Raw genomic sequence first — 20178 nt, forward strand, 5'->3', positions numbered from 1 at the left:
TCGAGAATAACCGCCAAGACCGAACCGCTGCAGCTCGAAAGGCTTCGACTCTGGACCCGCCAAGAACTATAGAAGCAATAAAGTATACTCATTAGGATAGAATTAGTGTATAAGTCCTGATTGATGTAGTTTATGCCTCGAGGCCTAGTACAGGATTCTAGTGATGGCCGAGCCGGGGGCGGGTGGTTATCGTATCTCAAATTCAATTGAAATCAAGAGATAAAGATAGTTTACGTACACAGACTAGTGTCTTGAAGTTAGAGAGGTAGCAACGGCAAAGACATGGATGACATGATGTTCAAAGTCCCGTCCTCCCATCCTCCACACAAAGCCCAATTAGGGAGTGACACGGAATCCATTGCAAACGTTGCCGGACTGGTTATGGCACCGAGAGTGCGCCCCGGAAACCTTGTACGCATTGGGACCCGTACAGCTATTGAAGGCGTTGCATTCGAAAGCGACGGAAAAGCCGCCCGCCCAGTCACCGTTGCGGGCGGAGGCTCCCCAATCGACAAAGCAAGTTGAGGTGAATCGGAGGGGACCAGAACCGGTAATCTTGCAGTTGCATCTGACATCGAAGGCATCCCCGCCGATGCCACCGATTCTCGCAGTACAGGGCCCAGCATCCTGCCCGGGGTTCTTTATCGGGTTCGACCAAGTGCCTTGGACAAGGATCTCGTTTCCAATCTTGCCTCCTAAGCCATAATACTTGGCATGGGCTTCCCACGTGTTCGCACGGGCCTGGAGGTCACTGTGGAAAACTCGTTAGCCGTCGCTTAAAGTCTCACCAGTCAGAGCTGATGTTAAGTGCTCACCTTGTGACCTCGACCGGGTTAGCTTGGGCGGCTGTGGCCAGCGCCAAAAGGACGACGGGGTTGTTCAAAACATGCATGATGACGAACGTCAAAATCGGCCAGGGAGATGGATACGGCTAAGGCAGTAAGGATGCGGAGATACTCGAATGATCTGGATTGTTCAAGCGATACATCAGGACGTTGAGGGGATAAGAAAGCCGTCTTATAAGCTATCGGTTGAGGCATTTACAATGCTACTATATTGGATCAGGAAAGTAACTGAGACAATGTTCTACTTGGTTCCAATTGTGGAAGCTTTATTCACTGAGACATTTCTCTCTAAAGGGATGGGGTGTTCCGAATAGTTGGGGATCAGATTGTAGTATCCCATTCTCAATTATGGTCTCTCTCCATCCTTTCCCATCTTCAGATGTCCGGGTCGTTTATGATACTGCATTGGGCAAGTTGTGATCGTGACAAAATTGTCCCTGGCTTTTGTACCTTGCCGATTTGAAACAGTCTCGTGTGAAAGGTCCAATCTTAGGAACGATGAAAGTTTTGACATACAGTGAGTGACCCAGGAAAAGTGTTTGGAAGACCCAGGGCCTAATTCACTGACCACAGAAGATTCTCATCATTTCAGGGTTCAGGGTTCAGGGGACCTAAAACCGCTTCCTATCCCATCTTGGTTAGGATGCTTCCACCAGCGCCCCTGCACGCAGATCCTGCTTCCCCATGGCTTAATCCTTACACCCGATTCGTTGCGCAGTCTAGAAAGATCCCAGCCAAAAGCCCTACTCCATTGTACTTGTACAGGGTGCATGTACTAATACCCGCAGCCGGAATTAATACGAGGAATTCCCGAATGGTCCCGAGGTTGGATGAGTTCCAACCTTCTAGAACAACCACTATAATTGAAGATCGACGACCCGCAGTGATGTTTCGGTCTGAAAATCTAGAATAACCTTAATTCTTGCCTCTACCACATCCTTTCCATGTCTTCGCGGCTTATGATACTGGATTGGCAAGTCGTGACCAAATTGCCCTTGACGGTGTACCGAGAATGAAAAGTCTAATGCGTCGTGAACCTGGCCTCAAATAAATATTAGCCGTGGTTTTCGAAGCCTACAAAAGGAGTAGACCTCGAAAGGATCCGTCCTGATCTGTGCCCGGATCCACCCCAATCCGCCTTTGGGGTGATCACTGAGGGTCTGGGCGGGTTATGAGTACAAGATGGTGGTCACACATAACCGTAGGTAATACTCCCGGATCGAGATGTAAATATAGAACTAAGGTTTCTAATCTCTTTTGCCGCTAAGTGAAGGAGACTAAACAATAATATAGAATATATACTTGTAGGGTTCATGTGTATACTTAAAATTTTCTCTGTAGGTAAGGGTGACTAGTAGTGCTATAACCTAAGCCGGAGTACCAGCCCAGCTCGCTTAATTATGGAGTATAGAAACTGGTCCTATATATGATAGCCTATAGTCACTTCAGACCAATCTCCTCTATTTCGAATTTACCTTGCTCATTGCCAGAAGTTCTTATCTATTATCATCTTGCCCTCGACTTACTATACAGCTCGTCGTAGATTCTCTTGCTTTAATAGCCATCGCCGCGTCCAATCCAATACTTTTGGAGCGACAGTGTAACCAATGTGCTGCTCTTAGTGAGAGTTATAAAGCGAAGATTTGTAGCAGATATCAATATTCTGGACACCCTTCCATTCTGTGTTAAATATCATGGGTGTTCCCCAATTACGGCAAGCGGAGTGTGAGGCCCAGCACCGAGACATTGAGTGCCCCGTGGAGGGTTCACGGTTCTGTCCTTGCTACCATGCCAGTCATTCTTCCTGAAATGAGGCTCCGTGGTTCAATCAGCTGGCATATCACGGATTGCCCGGGACTGCATAGTAAGTATTCTAGCTGGAGGTGGTTAAATGCCGACAGTGTCAAATACTCAAGTCTCCAGAAGGATGTGGGATGCTTAGAGTCGTTCACTAAGCGTGTCAGAGAAGTCGCAATCCAAGAACGGACGTGTCATTGACGGGAAATAGACTGTAGCACGTGGTCCAGGGATATATATGTATATGGTGTGGATTTTGCGTCAAACTAGTCCTGTGTTTGTATCGTGACAGGGCGGCGTAAACAAAGACTGAGATGCAGATGGGATAGCCAGGTCGCCAGATCTACCAAAGCGGTTGTATGCACACGTTACGGCGGAATAATACAATAGGACGGTATTTTTACGGTACAACGCCCGTACGCAGGAGCTAGGGCTATGATTCATTCGATATCCCATCGGCAACCCAGACCCACTCGACATAAATGATAAGGCGGTACACACACACACACGCACGACAGCCATGTTGACCTTCACCAGCCTTCTGGTCTAGACAGAACTATTACCAGCGAGGTAATGAAGTACGGAATCCATACAATGACGGCGTTGGAACCGGTCTTTTCATGTCACTGTGGATTACGCTATCGACGCAAGGAACATCTTATCCGCCACGCAAAATGCCATTCCCAATCAGAATCTCCTCAATGCCCATTTTGTGATAAAACATTCGGTCGGAAGTGAGTATCTAGCATTCAGAGAGCCCTTGTTAGACTTGGAATTCCAATTGCAACCCCTTTGAACCTTTGAGGCAACGATGCAGGTCGATATTAACTATGCAACAGTGACACTCTCCGCCAGCATGTCCGTACAGACCATAAAGACAAGGAAATTCCTCGAGGTCGTGCAGCCCGAGCGTGCAGTTATTGTCGCTCGCGAAGATCGAGATGTGACGGAGATTTAGATGTTCCCTGTACAGCCTGTTTGCAGCGTGGGATTCAGTGCTCCTTTAGACAGTCGTCTGAGGGGTATGAAAGACAAGGTCGCAAGGCCCTGTTGTACACTCTGCCTCGTCTGATCTGAGCTTAATCTGGCGCTCTGGATCCATGGACAAAGGGCCAAGTGGAATACGGCCCTATATTCATGCTTATTTCGAGAGATTTCATCCCTACTGGCCGTTCCTGTACAGAGCTACGTTTGATCCTGATCGTGAACCAGCGTTCCTCCTACAATCGGTCACGATGATGGGATTATGGGTATCTGAGGGTGGGCAGCACTCAGCGATGGATCTGCATGCACAGCTTACTAGGTCTATCTATCAACAGAAGGTTAGCTACATACCCACCGTTCTGTTCCATCAATTTATCCTCCGCCCTATCTTTTCTATCTCTGCTCCTCATTAACATAGGCCTCTCGGATAGGCTCGATGGGATGTATCAAGCCAGGTTTGCGAACAGCAACAGGGTTGTAATGCTGATGCATCCAGATCTACCGACCTCTGGCCGATGGCAACCTATCAGGGGATACTGCTACACCTCATCTTCGCTCGTCTACAAGGCGGCCAGGCCCGACTAGACCCCCGAATGAAACATAGTCTTCCCGAAATCCCCTCGCAGCTTCTGATTGCACTGGTCTGCAGCTGCCTGCAGCGAAATATGTTCTTTTATCTCTCTATATTCGCGCAATTCGACTCTGCCTCAGTACCGGACGTTTTTATCTGGGTCGGTATCGAGGAAGTGAAACGTTTCGCCTTGGCTTTGTACAAAGTTTGTCAATGGTCTCGTGCCGATGACGCGGGACTTCTTTCCTTGGCCGACCTACAATTTGCCATGCCGGATAGCGATGAGCTATGGCATGCTAGCTCTGATCTGGCCTCGCGAATATCTGCGTCTTATGGCGATAGAAACAAGGAGGATAATTAGATATCGCAGGCCGCGAGGTTGCTACAACCTGAAGGTGTAGAGTTCGATTGGATTTGAGCTCCATGGCCATACATCACTTTGGGACACCCAAGGCTGGCATATCAATTCCACTGTTCAAGGACGATGGCCTGAGCGTTGCCGGGTAGTCTTTGCTGTGAGGGACTAGAATCAATCGTCCTGCAATACACACACGGAGTTTAGCGGATATAATCACGGTATACGCTGATTTGTGTCAAGGTCATCCCAACTTTAATAGATTAACATGGCAGAGATGATCATCGACGGCAGAGAGATTCGGCAGTCGTCACATCCGAGTAGGCATCTCGACCACGATTTAGGCTAACCGGAGAGATCCCGAACCCCAAAGATTCCCCGCGTCCCCCGCATTTCCATGCGGGATACTTAATGCTTCCGTGCTCGGTGCTTAAATACCTGCACATTGATAATGACCCCTAGACTTCCGGTAAATCATCTCACCATGGTTAGGTTTAGCATTGTTATAGCGACGATCTTGTCGTCTACGGCACTGGCCTCGGACCTGCTGATCGATACCACCAGTGGCGCAGTGGAAGGCTTCTACAACAGTTCTTCTGTCCGTGCATTTCTAGGCATACCGTATGCCGAACCAGCAGCAGGGTCACGTCGATTCAAGCCACCCGTGCCCAAATCACGATCTAACGAGACCGTTCGTGCTGACTCTTTTCCACCGACATGTCCAGGCCAGTACACCTTCTCCAATGAGTCTATCTGGAGTGTCCTGCCTTACATGCCGTGGAACACAGACAGCATGTCGGAGGACTGTCTTGCCATCAATATATGGACACCCAAAATCAAGAAAGAAAGCGGTAAATTAGCAGTGATGATGTTCATTTACGGTGGAGGGTTCACGCAGGGCGGGTCAGCAATCCCCTTCTACGATGGAACGAACTTGGTCGAGGATCATCAGGATGTAGTTGTTGTTACGTTTAAGTAAGTCCTATCCCATTGAGGGAGCTTCCGAGCTTACCATCATTTCATAGCTATCGCGTTTCTATATTCGGGTACCCTAACGCGCCGGGTCTCGAACCCGGACAGCAGAATGTTGGGCTTCTTGACCAGGTACGCTGCCAGATGTATGTCGCTCTGCCATGGAAGAAAAATTAATGAAGTCAGAGGCTTGCCGTCGAGTGGGTGCAGCGCAACATCGCGCAGTTTGGCGGAGATCCTTCAAGAATTATGCTGTTTGGCCAGAGTGCTGGGGCAGCATCGACAGATCTGTACACTTATGCGGTTCGTAAACTAGCGCGATATGGAGGGAACCTGGAACTGACGCTTCGCTTATTTGCAGTATCCGAAGAACCCCATCGTACACGGTGTTATTATGCAATCGGGTGCCGCATCCATAATCACCAACGAAGACAGAACCCATCAAAACTGGCAGAACCTGTCCCAGGCTCTAGGTTGCAGTACTGTACAGTGCATGCAGGACAAGCCGTGGCAAGATATACTCGAGGAAGTGTCTTCTGCGTCCTACAGCTTTAGCCCGGTGCCAGACAACGTAACTGCATTCGCTGACTTCGAGGCTCGTGCAAAGCAAGGGGGCCTTGCTCGCCTGGTAAGCTTTCTGTCAGTCCACACACGGCCAGTAGCTGATCCTTCCAGCCAACATTGATCGGCGGCACCGATCGTGAAGCATCAGCGTACATGAACCTTAGCTCCAAGTCTATCAATGAGACATTGGTCTACACAGCCACTCAGAACACATTTAACTGCCCGATTGTTGAGACGGTGGGTAACCGCCTGGAGCAAGATATTCCCACCTGGCGATACCTCTACCACGGCAATTGGTCTGGGTTGAGTCCAACTCCATGGCTTGGAGCGTACCATTCTAGTGACGTGCCCATTGTCTTTGGGACATACGACAAGACCACAATCCAGCCGCCCTCCAACCCAGCAGAGGTTGCAGCCAGCAAGTACATTCAAGGTACTATTACTTACCACGCGTTTGTCGACTCCTTGCTAACAGGGTTAGGCGCATGGGTGGCATTTGCTAAAGACCCCTGGAAGGGGCTGAGTGACTATGGATGGCCCCAATTTACCTCGCAGAGTATGTTTGACCGCGACCCATATTTACTCATTGCTAATAGACAACCTTCAGACCGGTCACTAGTCAGTTTAGCTCTGGACAACCGTATCCCGGCAACGATAAGCTCCGCAGAAAAGTGGGATTCGCATTGTCGTGGGGGGAAGTTCAGCCCCTAGGTAAATCCTGTAGAGTCGTTTGGAAATTGGGTACATGGCCGAGCGAGAGGTGGTTATGTACCAGAACAGTAGAACTAGCTTGATTAGAAATCTATCATTCTTGGCATCATAATCCAGACGATTATCACCCTTGCAAATGGGCCCCACACCAATGCATGCTTACTGAGGCTTGAGCCAATGGTTCTTAAAACTATTACGAAAATGTAAGCTCCATTGGGAAACTGGTGGCCTTAGTCTGATTGAAGACTAATCTGCGCCGCTCGGACGAAAACACGGATGCTCTCCACCGTACAACATTTAGGAGCACTTAGCGGAATGGCGGAAGTACAGGCTAAACGAAGATTTGTTACCAGATCCAAGATGGGGTGCCGCATTTGCCGGTGAGTTCTAGCGAGGGTCAGTCGAGTCTCATGGCTAATGTACAGAGAAATACAGAGCTCGCCGCATCAAATGTGATGAGACCCCCGAGTCATGTCGGAACTGTACCTCAACGGGCCGAAAGTGCGACTACGACAGTCAGCGCCTACCGCGTCGACTACCTGGCTTAAGATCGACGGTCGGATCTGGGGTACTATCCACACAAATTTTCGATGGCTTCCGGTGGAAGATTACGTCGGACGAGCGTCGGTGCTTTTCGTTCTTCCAACACCGGTCGCTCCCAACGGTAATCGGATACTTTGACTCCCCACTGTGGCAGAGGCTGGTTCTGCAGATGAGCCAGGCCGACCGAGCAGTCTATCATGCTGTCGTCGCGTTCTCCGCAGTCCATGCAGACTACGAGGCGCGCGGGAACCCGTTAGCGATCCAAAATCTGGACAACTCGTGGCAGCGGTTTGCCATCGACCAATGCGGGAGAGCATACGCACTGTTGATTGCGCGCTCTGCGTCGCAGGATCCTAATTTACAGGAGGTCATATTGGTTTGTTGTATGCTATTTGTACTCTCAGAGCTCATGCGCGGGTCCTATGACATTGCCTTTATGCATCTGCGAAATGGGTTGCAAATTCTGAAGCATGCAGACTGTTACCAATCGCCCGATGCATATCCTACACGCTCGTCGATTATAGAACAGAGTCTCGTTGACACCTTTTCCCACCTAGATGTGCAGTCGGCATATTACGGTGTGGGCGATTTAGTACTCCATGAGCAACCAGACTTGTCGCTTCCCGCGTCAGACGACGGCGATGTGAAAGCATTCCAGCATCTATGCGAAGCCCGAAGGGTATTGGACCGTCTCTTGGGAGCTGTGTTCCAGTTTCATACTTCTACCGCACCCCTGTCAACGACAGATATCATTGTCAACTATGGATCCCTTTCGACGCGGCAATTCCATCTCAGATCCGAGCTTCGGTACTTCACCCAAGCATTCGATCCACTTTATCGATATCTATCTACGCAGTGTGATAGTAAAGAGAAGCGGGGTGCGGATATCATCTACTTACACCAGCTGTCCATGTCCCTCGTTCTGGACACATGTCTTCTCGATCGCACCAAGGAGATCTTCGATTATTATACGCCGAGATTTACGAGACTTGTCACCATGGCCGAGGAGATTATAGCCAGCTTCCCAGACCGTCCAAGCATTTTGCTTCATATGGGAGTCATCGCTCCGTTGTTCTTTGTTTCAGCTGAGTGTAGTGATCATGAGGTTCGGCGACGAGCAATTCGAGCGCTCCAATCTTGGCCGCATCGCGAAGGGACTTGGGACTCGAGACTGCTCGCAAGAATAGCGATTGAGACAATGAAAGTTGAGGAACAGGCCGCCAAAGGTGAGGATCCATCTTCTCGGGTCAGATGGGCTTTTACCACGGTATCGCCAGAGGACAAATCGCAGGCTCAGATGCTGTATACTCTGGATGACGGAAGCGTGGTTGAATCACGTACATTTACTTTGGAACAGGAGGACGCCTACCTACTGGCAGAAACAAATAAAGTCCAATGAAGCTCTGCAGAATACATCTGCCTAAGATCCTCTCTTTCTTCTATTTATATGTCCTGCCTTGCTATGGGGTGCTCCGCCACAATCTGGCCCGCAGCATTAGTGTAAAATTTAGTCACGGCCCGATCAGTTTCTAATTCATCCAAGAATAAGCGGACTGGCCAATTAGGCCAATACGAGATCGTCTGGATTTGTTGGCAAGGGTGCTGTATGTGGTCTCCACTCATAAACGAACTGGCCAGTGAGCGTGCGCGAGTTGCAATGATAGAGCGTTGCTTCCATTACAACCATCTAGCAATTCATACACACGGAGAATATCATGAAATAGTAATGAATCCATGTCACTATAAAAGCACGCTTGTTCTCCGGAACGATGTCGATTCCTCATCAGAAGTCATTGGTGCTCAAGTGCAACCACCATGTTATTGCTACCGTCTAGCCGAGCTCATCACCTCCTACAATTAATTTCTTTCTTCTTGGCCACTCTTGTTTACTCTGACGATTTCTGTCCACTACAAACTCCCTTGTACCCTCCCCCGCGGGCCCTCATCTCCAACCAAGATGTCAAGGAGGCGTCCAACAACCTCACCCAAGCGATTGAAGCAGCCCTGACTACCGGTACCACTGATCTCGGCTCACTGCCTATCAACACAACAACATTCGCTGTCAAAGTATTCTCCTCCCATACGGAGGACTCCATATATGAATACCTCTACACCTCACCAACGTACAGCCCCAAACCGGGTGCGGGCGCAGAGAACACGACACTTGATAGCGTGTACCGGGTTGCCAGTATTTCGAAACTCCTCACAGTATTAACCCTGCTGGCACATGACGGATATACCCACTGGAACCATCCGATCACGGAGTTTATCCCGGAGCTAGACGCACTGGCTCGTAGTGAAAACTCCCGGGTTCCATGGCGGGAGATTACCGTTGGTGACTTAGCCGCACAGCTGAGTGGTGTGCCCCATGATTGTATGCTGTGTGCACCCCCGATGCTTGACCATGGAGACACTAACTGTTGTTCATATAGATGGATTTGAGGATCTTGCCGGTAAATATAGCAATGAGCAAATGGTGGCCTTGGGTCTTCCTAAGGTTCCGGCGAAGGATATCCCGACATGCAATCAGGGCGACGGCGTAAATGGTGGTAATCCGTGCGACAGAGACGGTGTGTTCAAGAGATAGATTATCGTTATTTTCGGACTGCTGATAGGTCATAAAAGAATTCCTCCGCGGTATCGTCAGTGAACATCCGACGTTTGCTCCTGGTACCACGCCCGCATATTCCAATGCAGCTTACCAGCTTTTGCGCTACGTGATGGAGAACATCACCGGAATTGACTTCCCGTCTATGTTCGAGAACAGCATAGTCAAGCCCCTCAATCTCAACTCCACAAGCCTGCTGGTCCATAAGAATGCGAACTTTGGTATCATTCCGATTAACGAGACGACCAGCCTGTGGGATTTTGATCTGGGTGACGGCGACGCGTAAGATACCCTACATTCCCCTGAGTGACAAAGCTAAAACATATCCTAGCTTTGGAGGTGCATACTCGAGTGTCAATGATCTTGCCGTCATTGGCCGTTCCATTCTGCAATCTCTCTCTGGCTCCTCTGCGTTGAATCTCTCGGCAACCATGACCCGTCACTGGCTCAAACCACTCAGCCATACCACCAGCTTTAGGACATCCGTCGGGGCGCCCTGGGAAATCTTCCGCTACGAGCTACCAAACCGACCTAACCACGTCATCGACGTCTACTCCAAGTCCGGAAACCTGGGAGCATATGCCGATATCATTGCGCTCATTCCAGAGTATGACATTGGATTTTCGATTACAGCTGCGGACCTGCCGACGAACCCTCTAACAAATGTATGGGGGCTGGCAGACCTAGTCATTGACCGGCTCTCCCCTGCATTAGACAAGGCCGCCCAACAAGAAGCGAACAGCACGTATGCAGGCACATACAAGGCCCCGGGAGGTAATTCTACACTTGATTCATACGTCACAGTTACCACGGATCACGATAAACCCGGTCTCCAGGTAACTGAATGGGTGAGCAATGGCGTCGACTTTCTTCAGTCTCTGGTAGGGCTTTCGGGGTTCGAAGGACTAGCCGTCAGGTTATATCCCACTGGTATTGAGGAGAGTCTACATGGAGAAACGGCGAAACGCGTGTTTTTCCGCAGTGTATTTGACTACGACACGTCTGGGCAGCCAAAAGGGGTTATTTCTGCTTGTCAGTCCTGGCTCAATGTCGATGGCTCCCGAGTTGGTAACATTGGCGTTGATGAATGGGTGTTTACGGTGGAGGAAGGCCAGGCAAGCCTTGCTGAGCCCCGACTATTGAGGAAGCCATTGCGCCGAGCATAGAAGGGGTTGGCTGATTTTAGTTGTACAGCTTTGTACATCGTGTTCTACATTTGTCTGTAGCTATTCATATTCTTTTCTTTCGTTATTCCGCTCGGTCTTTCACGAAGTCTGCGATGGTTGGGAGCCGATAGACAGAGGTATTTCTCTCATCTGATCATATTTGCATTCGGATTGAGGTAATGATGGTTCTTAAGAATTGAAAAGTGGTGGTTCCATTGAACAGCATTTTATTAAGATCAGGACGATGCTTGATGGTATACCGCAGGCACACCGATACCAATTATATTCTGCTAATTCTCATTTGAGCAACTCGTATAGATATCCCTCTCAGGTTAAACCTCGACCTAGACCGTTGGGGCAGTGCAGGAATTGCAGCATTCGTATAAGACCTAGACTCGGAGATGATGTGCGGATGTAGTTGAGTCACGGCCTCCGAATTCCGGTGACGCCAAATTGATTTCCGACTGGCTAGTGTGTGAAAGTTGGGCCCGACCCTGAATACGATCTCTACGATCAGCGCCATGAGGGCGGAATAATTAGCTAATGGCACATCCAGCAAACGGCAAGCCAACCGTAAGGCGATCCGGAAGTGGCCATCCGAGGCATCAGATCCATCGGCTCGGCGTTAAGGAGGAGAATTTTCCTCAAGGAGATAGGTTTTACCCCCGAGCCCCGAATCCACGGATCAGATAACGGCAGCATGCCGACCCCGGCTGCCGTTGACCAATGGCGGTCCATGGCAGAGTCTTTTTCCGCTTTGCCTCCCTTATCTGATGAAAGTACTTAAAAAGAGGCGCGTCCAGGTACCCCAGTCAACAGTTCATCTTTTTTTTTAACTTCATTATTGACACAAAATGGCCAGTTCTTTGAGAAATATCATCGTTGTTGGAGGGTCGTATGTGGGAAAGGTTCGTCATGACTGAGTCTCTATCGGTTCATTATTGATCCTTAATACTAAGTTTGAATGCAGACCACAGCCCAAGAACTCGCACAAGTCGTGCCAAACACGCACAGGGTACGATCCTGCGTTGACATACTATTTACTTTAAGTCTCTGACCTTAACATTCACAGGTGCTCCTGATTGAGCCACACAGTCATTTCCACCATCTCTTTACCTTTGTAAGCATGCATGATCTCTCTGTGCGCTGATTGCAACTAACCAATGTGTCTATGGTACAGCCCCGGTTCGCTATCGTGCCCGGACAAGAACACAAAGCCTTCATTCCATACACGGGAGTCTTCCCTACTACCTCAAGCCTAGCCCGACATGCCGTCGTGCAAGCCAGGGCTCTATCCGTGCAGCCGCAACACCTCAAGCTGGACCGTGAGTGGCAAGGCTCTCGTCAAATTCCCTTCGACTATCTTGTTGTCGCAACTGGTACCCGTCTCGTCCAACCGGCCGGTATGAGACATGACGACAAGCTGTCCTCCGTCGCATATCTCCAGAACCACCAGAACGACGTGAAACGGGCAAAGTCCATCCTCATCGCGGGCGGTGGTGCAGTCGGCGTCCAGATGGCGACGGATCTAAAGGAATTCTACCCCGATAAGGAAATCACGGTGGTGCAGTCTCGTCCTCAGTTAATGTCTGGGTTCCATGAAGGCCTACATGATCTTGTCAAGGAGCGGTTTGATGAGCTTGGAATCAAGTGAGTACAGCATGATCCCGAGCTACTGGCGTGTGCATTAGTCTGATTAGAATCCTCTACAGATTCGTGACTGGAGCTCGCGTTAAGATCCCTGCCGAGGGATATCCCACTCAGGGAGGTCCATTCAATGTCGAGCTCACCAATGGCACGCAATTGTCGACAGAATTTGTGATCTGTGCGACTGGCCAAACGCCAAATAATGGCCTCATCAGTGAACTGACCCCCTCAACGTCAGAGTCTCTGATTAACCCCGATAATGGGTTCATCCGGATTCGACCTACAATGCAATTCCTCGACCCCAAGTACTCCAATTTGTTCGCAGTTGGCGACATCGCCGATACAGGACTGCGGAAGGCTGCTCGACCCGGCTCAGCGCAGGCTGATGTGGTCGCAAAGAACATCCAGGCGATGATCGAAGGGAAGAATCCCAAGGACGTCTTCCCCCGGATGCCGGCGGCGATCCATCTGACTCTCGGAATGGTAGGTTGATTTGGTACTGTGGTATTTGGATTACCAGACCAGTACTGACCGCATCTAGAAATATAATGTCGTCTTCCGCAATCCTAATGTCGCCGAAGGGCAAACCGAGCCCACTATCATTAAGAGAGATGAGTGAGTGTCCCTGTTTCTATTTGATATTCAGTTACTAATAATATATGCAGTGGGCGAGATGATATGAATGTCGAGGCATTCTGGCAGAGGCTCGGGGTTTCGATTGAGAGCTCCAATCAGTATCATCTGTAGAGTGACGGTTTCGTCAAGCCATCCTTGCGCTGATTGCGCCATGGTATTGAACTTGTTACGCTGATAATGTATATATACCCAATCTACATCCTATTTTCTATTACAGGATTTTCCATTGCCGTTTCCGAGGTACGAACGGCTACTTGGGTTGCTGATTTATACTTTTCTCTGGGGGAATTAAATAGTGGATGCTAAGCTTGGCCGGAAGCAGCCACTAAAATGGTGTCAGCGTGCAGCAGAGTGGCGAATCCACGACAAATTCTCCGACAACACAAGGACCTTCAGTCCGCCTATTTTGAAGCGAATGATTTCGAAAGATATCTTACACTCCATTCTTGGTCTCATATTCCAGGTGCATGTCGATATTTCGCAAAATATAGGTCACACCACGCTACGCCGACCCGTCGCTATCATTAGGACTGGTGACAATGGCCGAATCGCCGTTTAGAATTATTATCGTCGGCGGCTCTATAACGGGACTGACGCTGGCGCATTGCCTTGATCGAGCAGGGATAGATTATCTTGTGCTGGAAAAACATCAGGAGATCCACCCGCAGATTGGCGCATCAGTAGTCATCTTCCCCAACGGTGGCCGAATCTTAGAGCAGTTGGGTCTGTACCAGAGGATAGCAGGATTGGCTCAGAGGCTCCGACGGGTTCATACATGCTTCCCTGACGGGTTTCACTATGACAGCAATATCCCTGAGCTGATGAAGAAGTTGTATGTTCATCGTTATCATCTACTGGGCCCAGGCACTGAGTGAAACATCTATAGGTTTGGCATGGACTTTGCTATCTTAGAGCGAAGACAGCTACTTGAGATCTTGTACACGGGTCTCCCGGACAAGTCCAAAGTACACACCGGTCAGCAAGTGACCAGTGTTGTCCCGACTAAATCTGGCGTCTCGGTGACAACAGCCGACGGGGCCAGGTACGATGGTGATCTCGTTGTTGGAGCGGATGGAGTCCATAGTTTCGTCCGGTCGGAGATGTGGCGCATCGCTGATCTCGAACAGCCAGGCCTTATATCAAAAAAAGAAAAGTCGGGTAAGTACACATAACGAATGGACTATTGAACTAGGCTAACTAGCATAGACATGACGGTGGAATTTGCCTGTGTTTTCGGTATCTCGAATCCAGTGGAAGGGGTCAAGTCTTGGGATCATGTCATTCGATACAACCCCGGAGTGACACTCTTTGTCTTTCCTGGAACAGATAATGGCATCTTCTGGCTCTTGTTCCAAAAGCTTGATAAACGGTATACCTACCCCAACACGCCTCGGTTCACGAACGAGGATGCGATTTCCACATGTGAATCGTTGGCCGGCCTTGCTGTGTGGGAGAGCGTCCAATTCGGTGATATTTGGAGACAACGGCGAACCTTCCACATGACAGCGTTGGAGGAAGGCTTGCTAAGAACATGGCACTATGGCCGCATAGTCTGTATTGGAGATAGTGTTAGCAAGGTAACAGACTCTCCCAGAGACTCTAGATACCATTCATAAGAGATTGCTAACCTCAATTTCAGATGACCCCAAATCAAGGACAAGGAGCGAATACGGCCATTGAGGCTGCAGCTGGTTTGGCAAATGCGTTGTTTTCGTTAAGGCAAAAGGCCGAGGGAAACAGTTCATCAGAGGAAGAAATTCAACGTATGCTTGATCAGTTCAACACGACACATTTCCAGCGTCTGCTAGCGATCCATCAGAGCTCAGAGTTCCTTACTCGGCTCCAGGCATGTGATGGCCTGGCCAAATCCTTATTTGCGCGTTATGTAGCGCCATATTGTGGAGGCATTATTGAGGGAATTTCTGGACTGGCGACAACTAGTCCAGTCCTGGACTTTGTCCCACTGACAGAACGCTCTGGAAGGGATTGGTCGCCGTTATCCTCTTGGGCACCATGGATATCCAAGATGGCGTATGTTGGAACTCAGGCATTCGTTGGCCTAGCGATTGCATCACTTCCAGCAAGCTTTGCGTGGACATTGTACAGAATAGCTATTACTAGAGTGTTACATCGATGAGTGTTTTCCTCGGGCTCGGATTATACTTCTTTACGTCTTCTAACTCACCGCTAATTGGGCCAAGTATGGATCTACGCCGGATAGATCGACATTGATAGCATCCTCTCCTCCGCTTAGTAACCTGCTCGAGTCTGTATCTTCAAGTTTAGACTTTGCTATATGCCCCAAACGTAGATTACTCTACATCTCCGTGCATAGCTAGCTTGGTTGGGCCCCCTGATATACATCCTATCACGTCTATTGGGACGCGTTACACGAAGATCATTGCGCTACTCATCGAATAATCACTAGACCCGCCTTTTGATCCACCTAGCCTGGACATTCCGCATACTCTACTATCCTGTCATGCATAACTTTCCCCGTGAAGGGAGCTACGTATGAGATGCTTCTCTTTCCAGTTTCAAGCTGGGGTTCCGAAGGCGTACAGGCTTACCCACATAGCTTTTGCGTGCCATTTCAAGGAATTTCTTGGTTGACAGAGGCTCTTGCTCACGCTACCCCTGAATTGGTACACTAAGTGATCTCCTAAGGTAATCATAAAAGTAATCAAGAAATTGTTTGATCACAATAATCAGTAACCTAGCCGTAACATACCTGAGGAACTTATTTTCCGAGCCGAGGCTGTGTTGATCTGATATATTGACTGATGCATATGGCAGTGCAACATGCTGCGTTGATAAACACCCAATGGGGGCAAGGGTAGTCTACTAATTGTATATTTCCTCTAACTGCTTAATTTGATTAATCAATTCAACCTTCACTCTGTGGCATTGGCTTCGTACCTCGTAGGGCTAGCTTTAGTATGAATTTCGAACTCCAACGAATGAGCTAGTCCACAACTAGTGTCGCTCCTATTGCCTCAATTTTGGAAATGGTTAGGATATCTGCGACGGACTATATTCAGCTGAAGAGTGGGTATACCGTAGCCAGTAGGATCCATTGCTGAAATAGCAGCCAGCGCAGTGGAACGAGTCAATTAACCCGTCTACAGAACAACGCCAACGGTGCCTTACACCAAACCACCTGGAGAATAGCATATCCGCTATGCGAGCTCTATCTGATCCAAAAATACCATATTCCCCGCAGGCTCTGGACAGGTTCCTCGTCATCACCCGCGAGATCGACAAGCAGCAGAGGCTAAGCTCACGCCGGGTGGGCCCCAGTCCGCCAGTGAGGCTTTGGCCCTCCACTGGAGGATCGGCGGGCGCCGCGTGTGCACTCAAAACCAGTTCAGACCAATAAAGATGCTTGCTTTGCGGGAGCCTATTGTTAATGTGGTTTGTTATAACCTAGAATGGTGGTAAACCATGGAGGTACTCCGTTGCCGATCATTTACAAGGGCTAGTGATAAAGTATGTGTCGGAGTTGATGAATCCCGAGGACAACTCACCTGTCCGGAGTTATGCCACGCGCTGAGGCTTATGATTTCTGTGGTATCATTTGCCCAATTTTGAGGCATATCGTACCTGGCTTCATGTTGACTAGCTTTTGTTTGCATGCCTTACAGCCCACCGAGACGATTATTCGACCGGCTAGCCCACTGTAGAAGGTGGTATCATTGATGAAAGCGCCGCAATGTCGACCAAAGGATCCACCTATTCGTAAGACGTCAACCGTCTTTGTGCTCTTTCAACCAGAGCCAAAGTCTGGTACAGTGCCGGGGGGTCGGTCCCACAGCCCTATCGACACGCCTTTTGATGCTGACGACTCATCCAGAACGACACGACGTCAAGCCGGTCGTCATTTCCGATTCCCATGGCGCCAGAATAGCAACACTCTGAGATGGTGAACATTTAGCTGTAGATCAAATAATATAAAAGGAACGGTGCACCCGGCCTCACTAGTCCATCATCAGCTCGAATCCATTACACAATCCATAGTCACTCACTTTCCAGTCACCCCTCAATTGCCCATTCGTTCAAGTTTCCTTCAATCAGCTATCAAAATGAAGATCTCCGCCGTTCTCTCTACCTTGATGGTCGCTGGCCTTGTTGCCGCCGCTCCTCCTGCCGAGCGTATGTTGGCTCTCGCCTTGCTCAACGAAAACATGGCTAATAGTTGTCAATAGGTCCTTCCGACCTTCAGAATCTTCCCGTTCCCCTTCCTACCACTGACGCTCCTGTCCCGCCTAAGCAGGACAACGACAACGACAAGCGTGGAGATGTTCCCCCGCCTAAGAAGCCTACTCTCCCAGCTCCTCCCAAGGGTCCCAAGGAGAACGACAATGGCAAGCGTGGTGACGTGCCGCCGCCTCCTCCCACCGATAAGCCCCTTCCTCCCAAGGAAGATGGCAAGGACAAACGTAACGAGGTTCCCTTTCCCCCTAAGCCCACCGACAAGCCTGCTCCCCCTAAAGAGAACGACAACGGAAAGCGCGGCGATGTGCCGCCTCCTCCCCCAACGGACAAGCCTCTTCCTCCTAAGGAAAACGACAACGGAAAGCGTGGGGACGTTCCCCCTCCCCCTCCCACTGACAAGCCTCTCCCCCCCAAAGAGAAGGAGAACGACAATGACAAGCGCGGCGAGGTCCCTCCACCTCCTAAGCCTACCGACGACAAGCCCGTTCCCCCACCTAAGGAGAATGATAACGGAAAGCGTGGCGATGTTCCCCCTCCTCCTCCCACCGACAAGCCTCAGCCCCCCAAGCCTGCTCAGCAGTAAGCGGTAGGCTATTGGTTATATCTTGCCTAATCGATTACCTGTCAAGCACGATAGGGGAAGATCGACCTATGGGATATGAGTGGTGAAGGACTTCAAGTTACAATAACTCTATCTTTTCTTTCGTTTTTCTTGTCCAGCTGGATTTATTATGTAGCTACCTCATCGAATGCATTCTTTTTTTGTATGGCTTACCCTCCCGGTGGTTGTAATGTAGCTTGTCTGCGTTAGAATCCTAATCCAGTTACATCTTACATTGTTTATCGTAGAAGGACTACTGCTACTAGGTTTCTGGAATAGAGACTATGTTTAATCCAGTAATTCAGAAAATAGGAATACTAGGATCGATCCCTGCTCAGTATGAAGCATCTGTGCCAAGAGTTTGTGCCAAATGAACAATTAGAGAGTTGTATGGCTGGTGAGAAACAAAAATATGTAGCTAGTTGCTGTAAGATTATGGCGAACGCTTCGAAGAGGCGTAACAAGTAGGGAAAGTAAGACATGCACGTTGGTGATTGAACATTATAGTATTGTAACATATTTTCTCTGAATAGCCCTAGTTTCTTGCAGGGACCCCACCCTTTTTGTTTCCCTTCGAGAACGACCTCATTCATATCACAGTTGGCAATTCAAGGAAAGAATGGAAATGATAAGGATAAACTATTGACAAAAAAGAGAGATTCAGATTAAACAGTATTCATAATTGTTACTAAACATGAATAGATATCATGGAGCAACAAGCCGTGAATAATCATTGAATGGTAAAACCACCGTCTACCCTGATATCAGCGCCATTAATCATCCCACTGGAATCCTATTTAACTGGTTAGTGCCAATATATGAGTATCTCGATAGTGAAATGCTTGCCTGGCAGAGGAAAAGAACAGCATCCGCGACCTCTTCCGGTAATGCGAACTTCCCTGTCGGGATCGTCTTCAGGAAGGCCTCTCGTACATCGTCTTGTCCCCACGCTTTCTTTCCGAGTTCGGTCCAAGCTACTGTTGGCGAGACGGAATTCGACGTGATGCCACGACCTCCCCACTCGGAGGCCATACTACGTGTCAATCCTAACAGTGCGGCTTTGGAAGCGCAGTACGCGCTATGCCGAGGCAGTGCTACATGGGCGGCCTGCGAGGCGATGTTGACGATTCTCCCGGGTGGGGGAGGATTAGTTGAAGTCTCTGCAGCTTTGGAGGCAGCGAAGTAGAGTCGAGCAAATGCTTGAGAACACAGCATTGGGCCGAAGACATTCGTGGTGAGATGCTTCATGGTGTCCTCGGGTGGCGTCGACTCCATATCACTGAGGTTGACATAACCAGCTGTATTGACCAGGATACTGGGGAAGACCCGATCAGCCACAGTGGAAGATGACGGCTCGACCATTTCCTCGTCCAGTGCTTTGAATGCCGACTGGACTGATTCCGGCGACGTGATGTCACATTCATAGGCTCGGATTTCATCTGACTCGGGAACCCGACCGTACGTGGACTCTAGCAGCTGGTCTCGACGTGCAGCCTCAAAGGGCGCGTACAGAATGGCCAGTCGAGCTCCTTGCTGTCTGAGTTTCTGGCCTATGCTTGACCCAAGCCCACCTAGACCACGGTGAAGATTAACATGGTTCTCATTCTCGGCGACCGCTTAACCCTACCTAGGCCTCCAGGAAGGATTGCCAACCTGCGAGCAAACGCCATATTCACGATTGATGTGCTATAGAAGCTGAAGTTGTGGGGAGGATGCAGACAGTGAGTCGTGAGTCTTTCTTTACCCCTCAGGACGTTTCGTGGACTTTGCCTCTTCTGGTAAAGTGATAAATTGGCTATTATGTCATCTCATCTCGGTTGTTTTCTGGGCGTATCAAATGTCATGTTCATGGTATTATATGAATTAGAATACTTTGTGCATAGCGGTGCGATCATACGCAAAATGACACGAAATGTCAACTCTTGTTGAGTTGATCTTGAATCACTCTTTGTCTGCCTTAAAA

At 49.3% G+C, this 20178-nt stretch overlaps 9 protein-coding genes across 9 annotated transcripts; 7 read left to right on the forward strand and 2 right to left on the reverse strand.

Moving 5' to 3' along the window:
- Positions 1-336: 336 nt before the first annotated feature.
- On the reverse strand, positions 337-892 carry ABOM_005784 (uncharacterized protein; the record flags this gene model as incomplete). The annotated part of the gene is made up of 2 exons (XM_022532913.1): positions 337-751; positions 816-892. The coding sequence occupies 2 exons, from the start codon at positions 890-892 to the stop codon at positions 337-339; spliced, it is 492 nt and encodes a 163-aa protein (XP_022388767.1).
- Positions 893-3453: 2561 nt separating this feature from the next.
- ABOM_005785 (uncharacterized protein) lies at positions 3454-4558 on the forward strand (the record flags this gene model as incomplete). The annotated part of the gene is made up of 2 exons (XM_022532914.1): positions 3454-3585; positions 4058-4558. The coding sequence occupies 2 exons, from the start codon at positions 3454-3456 to the stop codon at positions 4556-4558; spliced, it is 633 nt and encodes a 210-aa protein (XP_022388766.1).
- A 478-nt stretch (positions 4559-5036) lies between these two features.
- ABOM_005786 (carboxylesterase family protein) lies at positions 5037-6799 on the forward strand (the record flags this gene model as incomplete). The annotated part of the gene is made up of 7 exons (XM_022532915.1): positions 5037-5527; positions 5578-5656; positions 5711-5827; positions 5886-6152; positions 6200-6521; positions 6570-6644; positions 6696-6799. The coding sequence occupies 7 exons, from the start codon at positions 5037-5039 to the stop codon at positions 6797-6799; spliced, it is 1455 nt and encodes a 484-aa protein (XP_022388765.1).
- A 360-nt stretch (positions 6800-7159) lies between these two features.
- On the forward strand, positions 7160-8741 carry ABOM_005787 (Zn(II)2Cys6 transcription factor; the record flags this gene model as incomplete). Its single annotated transcript, XM_022532916.1, has 2 exons — positions 7160-7179; positions 7235-8741. The coding sequence occupies 2 exons, from the start codon at positions 7160-7162 to the stop codon at positions 8739-8741; spliced, it is 1527 nt and encodes a 508-aa protein (XP_022388764.1).
- Positions 8742-9157: 416 nt separating this feature from the next.
- On the forward strand, positions 9158-11116 carry ABOM_005788 (serine hydrolase domain-containing protein; the record flags this gene model as incomplete). Its single annotated transcript, XM_022532917.1, has 4 exons — positions 9158-9716; positions 9775-9912; positions 9968-10232; positions 10282-11116. 4 exons carry the CDS (start codon positions 9158-9160, stop codon positions 11114-11116), a joined length of 1797 nt encoding a protein of 598 aa, XP_022388751.1.
- Positions 11117-11970: 854 nt separating this feature from the next.
- On the forward strand, positions 11971-13510 carry ABOM_005789 (NAD(P)/FAD-dependent oxidoreductase; the record flags this gene model as incomplete). The annotated part of the gene is made up of 7 exons (XM_022532918.1): positions 11971-12024; positions 12087-12131; positions 12189-12236; positions 12297-12766; positions 12829-13246; positions 13305-13378; positions 13429-13510. The coding sequence occupies 7 exons, from the start codon at positions 11971-11973 to the stop codon at positions 13508-13510; spliced, it is 1191 nt and encodes a 396-aa protein (XP_022388763.1).
- Positions 13511-13890: 380 nt separating this feature from the next.
- ABOM_005790 (FAD-dependent oxidoreductase) lies at positions 13891-15520 on the forward strand (the record flags this gene model as incomplete). The annotated part of the gene is made up of 5 exons (XM_022532919.1): positions 13891-14231; positions 14286-14557; positions 14606-14976; positions 15039-15430; positions 15481-15520. Coding segments are annotated over 5 exons (1416 nt in total), but the record flags the coding sequence as incomplete, so codon positions are not given.
- Positions 15521-17481: 1961 nt separating this feature from the next.
- Positions 17482-18197, forward strand: ABOM_005791 (uncharacterized protein; the record flags this gene model as incomplete). Its single annotated transcript, XM_022532920.1, has 2 exons — positions 17482-17551; positions 17605-18197. The coding sequence occupies 2 exons, from the start codon at positions 17482-17484 to the stop codon at positions 18195-18197; spliced, it is 663 nt and encodes a 220-aa protein (XP_022388715.1).
- Positions 18198-18992: 795 nt separating this feature from the next.
- Positions 18993-19885, reverse strand: ABOM_005792 (putative short-chain dehydrogenase/reductase; the record flags this gene model as incomplete). The annotated part of the gene is made up of 2 exons (XM_022532921.1): positions 18993-19786; positions 19843-19885. 2 exons carry the CDS (start codon positions 19883-19885, stop codon positions 18993-18995), a joined length of 837 nt encoding a protein of 278 aa, XP_022388716.1.
- Positions 19886-20178: the final 293 nt, after the last annotated feature.

Source organism: Aspergillus bombycis, assembly GCF_001792695.1.
Source record: "Aspergillus bombycis strain NRRL26010 chromosome Unknown contig00047, whole genome shotgun sequence".
Taxonomy (NCBI): Eukaryota; Fungi; Ascomycota; class Eurotiomycetes; order Eurotiales; family Aspergillaceae; genus Aspergillus; species Aspergillus bombycis.